Genomic DNA, 10,574 nt, shown 5'->3' on the forward strand with positions numbered 1-10,574 from the left:
TGGCAAAGAGAAAGTTACCGAAAGAAGTGTACTGCGAATCTGAAAGTAACGATGAAGAGTTTTATTTTGGCACCTTGAATACTGACTCTGACGTAGAAAGTGATAACGTTTGTAGTGATTCTACTAGTGGTGACGTAGTTCCAAAAAAGAATTAATAAATCTTGTTTATCCTTCATAATCTTGCATGTTATGTGTCACTGCTCTTTCAATGGAAATTAATTCCAACCAGTATGACACCCATGTCCAAATTTAATACGACCGCAAAGGGTTAACACATTTCGTACCGCTCAGGTTTCTCATGTTTTGTGCGCCATCTGTTAAGGACCGCTCACGAGTGTTCTCATTTTTCACGCCCATGGAAAAAGGAGCGAATCTAGATACTTATGTAAATTTTGTTTGGTCCCTCTTCATAGAGGAAAATGTTTTATGCAGTACCATACATTAAAAAAGTACTAGGAACTTTAATTGTTTTTGTAAATAAAAATGTTATAATTATTGAAAAACAACACCTAAAGTGCATTATGATGATTTAAATAACGTGTAGTTTGCCCAAAAACGTGCGGTCCCTGGCGTATGTCTTAGAGATTTCTATGCAGTATGCAATGTGTTAAGGGCAGAGGAAAGTGAATGTTGTGAGGGTGTGTGTGTGTGTGTGTGTGTGGTGGGAAGGTCTGGGCAGGAGAAATGAGATGTGACAATAAGGGAAATTTCTTTATAATATTGTGTTTTATCATAAAAATTACTAACACACTGCATCCTTAATAATAATTGACTTTTTCAATATAAAACTAACATGAATTAAAATCTTTTTTCCTCCAAATCTTTCAGTGACTGATAAATTCGGAAGGCATGCCCATTCATCCTATGGCTTTACATACCTCTTTCAAATCACTATTAACCTAGGGAGGGGAGGCAGGGCTGGGTGTGCCCCAGTTTGGAAGTTTAGCAATGCAACCCAATGTGAAAGTGCTATCATAGAGAACAACCAAGGTGTTGTGGGAATACATAGGAACCGGTGCACAGTCTAACACTGGATTGGAGTAGGGTTAGGAAAGTCTCCCTGAAAGTAGATAAGACTAGAAAGGAAAGAGAAATTAGTCAGATAAAGGGAGTAACATTTTCAGCAGAGGGAACAGCATGGCCAAGATCCAAGAGGGAGCACTGCTTGAGAAATTAACAGTTCTCAGTATGCCTAGAAGATGGTACACAAGGAAGTAGCTAGGCAAGTAAGTGCCTGAAACAATATTGAAAGGTAAGCAATGCCCAGATCATGGGTAGCTTTGTAAAGAGTTAAGGAGTGTGTATTTGTATTTGTTTTAAAAGCAATGAAGAGCACTGAAGGTTTTCAAGAAAACAGTGAGGAACAGACATGTGTTTTAAATGGATCACTATTTATTAAGGACAACCACTTAGAAAGAAGGCAAGACTGGGGATAGCAAGTCTGATTAAATGTGATTATTGCAGGAATTAGGGTAAGCCTTAATTAGGGTCATGAAGCAGGGAGGAAAGATACAGACAAAAAATATTTAGGGAAAAGAATAAAAGCACTTGTTCAATAATGAGATGTGGAAGGGTAGAAACGATCCTTGAGTGAAGTAACAGATTTTAGATTAGGCATTCACTGGGAGGATGGATGGATGATGACATTTGCTGAGAGAGGCAGCAAAGTAAAATGAGCAAGTTGTAAGGAAGGAAGTGGTGATTAAGATAATTGCTTTAGTTTTGAACATACTGACTTTGAGGCACCTGTAAGACATTGAAAAGGAGAGGTATAATCAGAAGTGTTTTATATATGAGTCTGGAATGCAGAAGAAATTTGGGATGAAGAAACAGAAGTTGGGGACTACACCTGGTGTATTCTATATATGAATATTTAAGTGATGAGAGTGGATGAAGTTATCCTCAGAGGGTAAGATATATAATGATGAGAAAAAAGGCCCTAAAAGAGGGAAAACATTAAGAAATAGCAAAATTAAGGAGAATAACCCTGCAATTAAGAATTAGAACTTGTGGACAAAAGCTAACAGGAAGAACAAAGAAAGAAGATGTTTCAAAGAGGAAGGAGTAGAATGAAATAAAATGTATTTATTGAATTATTAAGTATGGGAGTGACTATGTTAGTGAGAGTAGTTTCAGTTGAGTGGTGGATCCAAGGGCAGAGTAGTATGGTAAATTAGAGAGGGAAAGGTGGAAAGAACTATTCATTCTTTCCAGAGATGTGGCTGTGAAAATGAGGAGAACAGTGGAAGGTAGAAAGGGGAAAGTAAAGAATTTCTCTAGATAAAATGTATTATAGGATTAGCACATAAAATATTTATTAATAAAGAATATTTCCCTCTCAAAAAATAATAAACACTATGTGCTCTTTTTTAAAAAATATATTTCTTTATTGATTTCAGAGGGGAAGGGAGAAGGAGAGATATAGAAACATCAATGATGAGAGAGAATCATTGATTGGCTGCCTCCTGCATGCCCCCCACTGGGGATCAAGCCTGCAACCCAGGCATGTGCCCCTGGCCGGAATCAACCTGGGACCCTTCAATCCCCAGGCTGACGCTCTATCCACTGAGCCAAGCCAGCCAGGGCAACACTATGTGCTCTTCTTATCTTTACCTAATAAGTATCTGGATATAACATACAGCACAGGCAATATGTCAATACTATAGTAACTTTGCATGATGGCAGATAGTTATTAGGCTTACTATGGTGATAATAACTCAGGAAAAACTGGGACACAACTCAAACTTACGGAAAAAGGGCATCAAGGATTCTCTGGCCAGTCAACAAAGGATGATTGGCAGGCAACTTCTCAGTGACAGGCCGAACTTGACGTACAGGCCATACCTGGACCATGCTGAACTTATCCTTTATACCTTCAAATTCCAGCTCCAAGACAACATCCTATAAAAATACAGCAGGTTTTGAAGTACAGTCAAATTTATAAACATCTATGCCTCCAAATCAGTGGTTCTCAACCTTCTGGCCCTTTAAATACAGTTCCTCATATTGTGACCCAAACATAAAATTATTTTCGTTGCTACTTCATAACTGTAATTTTGCTACTGTTATGAATCGTAATGTAAATATCTGATATGCAGGATGGTCTTAGGCGACCCCTGTGAAAGGGTCGTTTGACCACCAAAGGGGTCGCTACCCACAGATTGAGAACCACTGCTCCAAATCAAAGTAACCTCAGATTCTTCTTAGTGGTAGGAAGGTGTTTTGTAGAGAAGTGGGGAAGTAGATTTATACTTTTTATTGTAAATCTTTATATTCCGTTCTATTACTATTCGGCCCTTATTACTGCTTTTGTGATTAAAAACAGCTTAGGAGTTTTTGAGAAAGAGGTATCTCAAGTAATAGAGGAACAGTTAATTAAGTTATGAGGATATACATTAGGGAGAAGTCTGGAAGGATACAGGAGATACTCCTGGGACTGAGGGAGAGGAAAAATGAATGTTTTCATAAATTTCTATTTGTTGTTTTATTTACTTTATTATAATGCTCCTATAACTGCTTTAATGAAAAACACATCTATTAAATAACCCTAAAATATTTAATAAGGTTAAATATTTTTTTAAAATATATTTTATTAATTTTTTTAGAGAGGAAGGGAGAGGAATAGAGAGCTAGAAACATCGATGAGAGAGAAACATCGATCAGCTGCCTCCTGCACACCCACTACTGGGGATGTGCCCACAACCAAGGTATATGCCCTTGACCGGAATCGAACCTGGGACCCTTGAGTCCGCAGGCCGACGCTCTATCCACTGTGCCAAACCAGCCAGGGCAAGATTAAATATTTAAAAATATTTGCAAAAGCCAAAAAATAATTAGTAATACTCTAACATTTCTGAACATTGACATGATTGCATCTATTCACAAACAATTCCAAAGTCCAAAGACCTATAAAATCTGTAATTCTGTTGATATATGAACCACTTTAGGGTGGTTCTTCCACATAGAAGTGAATGAGTCTCTAAGCTAGTGAGTTAAGGCTAGCTGATTGTCCAGAACTCCAATCTTAACTCTTGCTCTCTACATATTATACAGCACAGACTTATTTTTGTGAAATAACTGGAAAATTGTATTTTATCACATTTTATTAGGAAAAAGTGATATGTTACACTTGTCTTCGCAATAGTTAGCTTCATACCCACAAAGACAATTAGGGATTTGATATGATATGACTATCAATAACATTAAAGGACTAAGTCTTAAATGGCTCACCCAAGAATTCATGTAATCCATTATGCAACTAATTATGTGAATACAGATTGACAATTAAAATCAAAGTCTCTTACAGGTCTAAAGAATCAGGGCTTTAAGTAATGTAGCATAAATGCATAAATTAATGAAGTAGGAAAATGTTATACTAGACTAGAGGCCCGGTGCACGGTTTCGTGCACTGGTGGGGTCCCGTGGCGTGGCCTGCAGGGATTGGGCTGAAATCGGCAGCCCAATTCCGCCTGCCACTCCTGCCTGCCACTCCTGCTCATCCCGGCCCTGCTGCACCTACCACAGGCTCATGCCCAGTCAGTCCTGATTGTGGCTTGCACCGCCATAGCAACACTCGCCAGCTGTGAGCCCTGCATCTGGTGCCTGTCAGTCAGTTGAGTGGTGCTCCTGCTGTGGGAGTGCACTGACCACCAGCGGGCAGCTCCTGTGTTGAACATCTGCTCCCTGGTGGTCAGTACGTGTCATAGCAACCGGTCGTTCGGTCATTTAAGCGCATATATAGAGGCCCGGTGCACGAAATTCATGCAGGGAGGGGAATTTCTCAGCCCGGCTTATGCCCTCTAGCAATCCAGGACCCCTCAGGTAGGGTCCCTATGCCTGGCTGGCGATCAGGGACTGTCAGGGCTTGCCTTCTCCTGGCTGCCGGCAGCTGGCCCCGCCCCTGCCACCACTTGCCATCTGTGAGGCGCTGACCTCCCTCCCCCACCACCCATCACCTCCCTCTGCAGGTGACAGGCATGGGGTGCAATCACTTGGCTGGCCTGGGCCTCCCTCTGTGGGGCGATTGCTGGCCAGCCCTGCACACCCACCACAGCGTCACTGGCCGGTGGCCTGGACCTCCCTCTGGGGCTCCGCGATCGATCGCTGCACAAAAGGAGGCCCTGCCCACCTGCCACAGCGCTGCCAGCTGGGTAGCCTGGCCCCCCTGACCAATCGCATCACACCAGCCTTGGCTGGCCTGGTGCCAGTGCGTGTCATAGCGTGGTTGTCTGGAAGGTCGTTTTGCTGTTTGGTTGTTCAGTCAATTTGCATGTTACGCTTTTATTATTATAGATCAGTGATGGCAAACCTTTTGAGTTCGGCGTGTCAGCATTTTGAAAAACCCTAACTTAACTCTGATGCCGTGTCCAATATAGAAATTGTTTGATATTTGCAACCATAATAAAACAAAGATGTATATTTTGGATATTTCTTTTATATATTTAAATGCCATTTAACAGAAAAATCAACCAAAAAAACGAGTTCGCGTGTCACCTCTGACACACGTGTCATAGGTTCGCCATCACTGTTATAGATAGTTCTCTCTCAAAAAAGAAACACTATGGCCTGGCTGGCATGGTTCAGTGGTTGAGCCTCAACTATGTAACCAGGAGGTCATGGTTCGGATCCCAGTCAGTGCACACACCTGGGTTGTGGTCTTGATCCCCAGTGCGGGGCAGGCAGGAGGCAGCCAATCAATGATTCTCTCTCATCATTGATGTTTCTATCTCTCTCCCCCTCTCCCTAAAATCAATAAAAATATTAAGAAAAAAAAGAAAAAGAAACACTATGTTCTCTTATTCCCTTTACCTAATAAGCACCTGGATATAACGTACAGCACAGGGAATATGTCAAGAATATAGTAACTTTGCTTAATGACAGATAATTACCAGGCTTACTATGGTAATCATATCCTAGGGCACATAAATGTCAAATGACTATGTTGTTTACCTGAACGTAATATAATATTGTATGGCAACGAGACTTTAACAAAAATTTTTTTAAAAAACTTGTATTTGTATTCCCAAGCCCAAGTTAAAAAAAAAAAAGTTGAATAAAAAAATGATGGGAATTACTTAAAACCTATACATTTAAATAACTCTGTAACTATTTAGAGCACTAAAACTGGGCAACTAGCATATATAAGTAGGGCTACTCTGTGAGATAAAGTTTATATGATACTTACAGAGGTATCGTAATTTCCAGGTGGAGCAATGTAAGTTACAGTTCCTCTGCTTCGTGGAGGTAACATGATTTTGTGTTTGATGAGAGAATTTTCATTGACAATTCCATAAATATCTCCACCAGTGATATGACTACCAACCTAGAGAACAAATGCATTTGTTGTTTAATGTTCAAATAAACATCAAGTAGACCGACCCTTGATATTCTTTAAATCATTTGCCTCACTTATCAGTAAAACATATTAGTTCTATAATCTTAGTAGATTTAAAGAAAAATTTATACTATGCTCTGTGGTCTATTTTTATTTGAATTAAGAGTACAAAATAATTCACTAAATATTCATTTCACAATCTTTCACCAACTTTAGAAATCTTGATTATAAAGACATACCCGTAGGTTTTTGCAAGGTGTAAAATCCCATTTGATATCTCTGCTAAGAGCAGACACATTTACTCCTCGAGGAATGTAGATACTTTGGGTCTGATTGCTGATGTCCGACAAAGGTCTTTGAATACCATCAAAAATGGCTCCCATAATGCCAGGACCAAGTTCTACAGAGAGGGGTTTACCAGTGCGGAGTACAGGATCTCCAACAGACACACCAGCTAGAAACAGTAGTTGAGGAAAACTCACTAAGAAAGTTTAGAGATACTATAAAAAGGAAATACCAGTTTAATGGGAAATGATACCTAAGGAGCTAAAACAGAGATGGTCAAACTTTCTCAGTTTACAACATTCTTAGTGTTTTAGTAACATTTTCACAGTGACGTATGACAAAACTTCTATCTAATAATTACATTTATTAAATAGCCATATCCAAAAAACTATACACACACACACACACACACACACACACATCTCCAAATAACCAAGTGGCACTTGGAAATATACATAAATAGAAAAAATATTATTTTAATTTCATTCTTAAATACACTCAATTCTTACAAATAGGACATATGTGCCTGTCAGGCATTTTACAATTTTCAAACCTTGGAATCAGACTGAATACCTGATCTATATTCAGCTGCACATAGTACTTGCTTTTTAGTTTAGCAATCACCAAAAACTCAGCTTCGTGAATATATGACATCATCAACAAGAATATAGTGCAGCCAAGTAACAAAACTGTTTATTATCTCAAGCTACTAGGTCACATGGTGTCTGACAAGATGTCTAATATTCTTGTTAACTTCAAAAATTTAAAACATCCTGGGAGCTGAAGTTGCCCAGAGTGCCTTGGTGCAGTTTGAGAAACCAAAGAACTTAAAAACAGAAACAAAAGTTTCTCTTTAATACATTATTTCACCTATACAACTTAAGAACATCAGTCCCCTAAAAAGGATATTAGTTCCTAACAAAAAATTTAAATCTTAAGAATTAAGTGGTTTTAAAAAGGAAAAGAATAAAGCCTGCAAATAAGCACATCGAGTCCTGCTTGCTCTCATGTACTTGTTCATAGGCGTAAAAGCAGTACAACTTTTACTGACACCAATTTAGCAATATCTATCAAAACTAAAATGCATAAATTTTGACCCAAAAATCTAACTTCTGTGAATTCATGCTATAGTTACATTGTATGTAATAAATGACTAGAAACAACTAAAATTTCTATCATTAAGATATTGATTAATATACCATATGAATTATGGTATATTCATATGATGAATGCTATTTAGCTATAAAAAAGGAATAGAAGCTTATATGAATTGCTCTAGAAAGATCTCCAAGATATAGTTTCATTTCTAATAATTGGTTATGAACACTTTTAAACCTATTGCAAAGCTGAATTTTACAGTGAACTCCATCTGCTATTTCTACCGGCTAGATTCTACCATTAACACTTTACTTTATTTATCACATATCTATCTATCTTATACAATACATTTCTTTTTAAGTGAATATAATATGCTATCTTTTAGTTTAAAAAAAAGGAAGAAAAGTACATATTGATATTGGTTCATAAATGCAATTAAGCTAGAAGGCTATATAATAAGGAGAACTAATTAAAATGGCTGCATGCAAGTGTGTGTGTTCTGAAAACTGGCCAGATACAGAATGACAAAAGTGGGGAGAACTGTCACCATATACATGTTCATTTGTTTATTTTAAATCTGCAAACCATGTAAAAGATTAAATGAAAGTTAACAGTAACAACAGAAAAAATTCTTTAGACTAGTCATGATTTCATAACCACAAAGATTTCTCATTTTATTTCAAATTTTCAGATGACTTTTTTTTTTTTAATTAGCACAGTACTCTAACACACAGAAAAGATACTGGCAAGCATGTATTTTAGTATGACAAAAAAAAAAGGTTGTTTCAAATAAATCTTAAATAGGTAAAGAATTAATACTGATCCTGAGGACCAATCTAAGTAAAATACACAAATAAAGTACCCCCCCCCCAAAAAAAACTGGTTTCTCTTCACAAGGCTTAACTTTTTATCTCTTTATTTTTTATAGAAAATTGAAAATAAATTCTATATTTAAAAGCCAAAATTATGGTAGCTAGTCAAATAGTAAATATTCCCCAGTACTAAAACTGTAATTTAACACATCACCCAGAACTATTTATTAGAATAAAGATAGAATGGTGACCGGTTTACTATTATAAACAGAAATGATTGGAGACTTTTAATCATACAAATTGATGATGGCATTCTGTTTATGGTTTCTTCTACAATATGTCTCTCTCTAATTGATTCCCCCTAAAGTTTGTGAACTACTGAAATATTAAGAGTAATGAAGCCGAAACCGGTTTGGCTCAGTGGATAGAGCATGGGCCTGCGGACTGAAGGGTCCCAGGTTCGATTCCGGTCAAGGGCATGTACCTGGGTTGCGGGCACATCCCCAGTAGGGAGTGTGCAGGAGGCGGCTGATCGATGTTTCTCTCTCATCGATGTTTCTAACTCTCTATCTCTCTCTCTTCCTCTCTGTGAAAAATCAATAAAATATATTAAAAAAAAAAAGAGTAATGAAAATTCAGAAGGTGATACTAATTTATTAAGAAGAGCACTAATTCCTAGTACCTTTCTTCAATATACTCCTGTATGAATCAGATTTCTAATACCAACATTTCATGCTTCTGATACCACTGGTTGTTCTGCTTCTATCTTTGCCATGAATCCTTAAAATATGACTTGTAGAACGTGGCAAAAAATTTAACCAAAAGGCCCAACCAGTGTGGCTCAGTGGTTGAGTGTTGACCTATGAACCAGGAGGTCAGGGCATATGCAAGGGTTGCAGGCTTGATCCCCGGTGTGGGACCTGCAGGAGGCAGCCAATCAATGATTCTCTCTCATCACTGATGTTTCTATCTCTCTCTCCCTCTCTCTTCCTCTCTGAAATCAATAAAAATATATTTTTTTAAAAAAGAAATTGAATCAAAAAGGATACAAGTTTCTTCATACACCTGGATAGTAGCCATGTCACCTTCCAATCGGATAATCTCTCCAACCAACTCGCTGTGGCCCACTCTCACCAGCTCATACATGGCTGCACCTGACATTTCACAGGCTGTAACCACTGTAAAGAAAATATGCATATTTTGATGACTTAAGACTCTGTGAATAGTTACAGGTAATTAAAATATCCAGTAAATCCAATAAAACAGCTCTCTCATATATTCATAAGGAAAATAAAACATTCACTATGGAACATACATATAGTTTCACAGAAAGATGCATTTTTAGCATATGCTATAGCGGGAAACAAAATAAATTTGTTAGGCTAAAGATTATACATTTACAGAATATACTCATAATAATCCATAATAACCCATAATGTAAATAAGGGTTTTGATCAACCCTGGTTGCTATAATACATGAAAGAGTGGGTTTGGGAATACGAAAATAAAAACTAAAAAAATGGAACAGAAACTTTAGCTAGTAGTGTGGTAGAATGCCACACAATTATCAGTTTGCTGTGTTGTCACCATTACTTTGAAAGATAATTTTGGAAACATCATCTTTACTCTCGAACACTTAGTAACAGTGGTTCTTAAAACTTTTCTGGGACATGGACCTTTTTCATAAACTGATGATCGCGCTCTACCTAGAAAAACTCACATATGCATCTACAAAATACACAATAGGGATGTTTATAATTAGTTACCACCACTGGGTGAGGTCCTGACTAAGAATCCCTATTTCTGCCTTGGCTGATGTGGCTCAGTTGGTTGAGCTTTGTCCCATCCACCAAAAAAAAGTCACTGGTTCAATTCCTGGTCAGGGCACATGCCCAGTAGAAGGTGTGCAAGCAGCCTATGATATTGCACTCTCTCTGATGTGCGAGCCCTCTCTCTCTTTCTCTCTCTCCCTTAAGTCAATGAAATAAATAAATAAATATATAGATAGATAGATAGATAGATAGATAGATGTATGTGTGTGTGTA

The 10,574-nt window shown here is 37.8% G+C and overlaps 1 protein-coding gene across 2 annotated transcripts in view; it reads right to left on the minus strand.

Moving 5' to 3' along the window:
• Positions 1 to 10,574, minus strand: part of ATP6V1A (ATPase, H+ transporting, lysosomal 70kDa, V1 subunit A) — a 60,633-nt gene that overhangs the window by 24,500 nt on the left and 25,559 nt on the right. For both annotated transcript variants that reach the window (XM_006773600.2, XM_006773599.2), the window contains exons 3-6: positions 9,579 to 9,707; positions 6,574 to 6,788; positions 6,185 to 6,322; positions 2,750 to 2,901 (exon numbers count right to left, since the gene is read on the minus strand). In XM_006773600.2, coding sequence (XP_006773663.1) covers positions 2,750 to 2,901; positions 6,185 to 6,322; positions 6,574 to 6,788; positions 9,579 to 9,707 — 634 coding nt within the window. The remainder of the gene's footprint in view (positions 1 to 2,749; positions 2,902 to 6,184; positions 6,323 to 6,573; positions 6,789 to 9,578; positions 9,708 to 10,574) is intronic.

Source organism: Myotis davidii, unplaced genomic scaffold, assembly GCF_000327345.1.
Source record: "Myotis davidii unplaced genomic scaffold, ASM32734v1 scaffold201, whole genome shotgun sequence".
NCBI classification, from domain to species: domain Eukaryota; kingdom Metazoa; phylum Chordata; class Mammalia; order Chiroptera; family Vespertilionidae; genus Myotis; species Myotis davidii.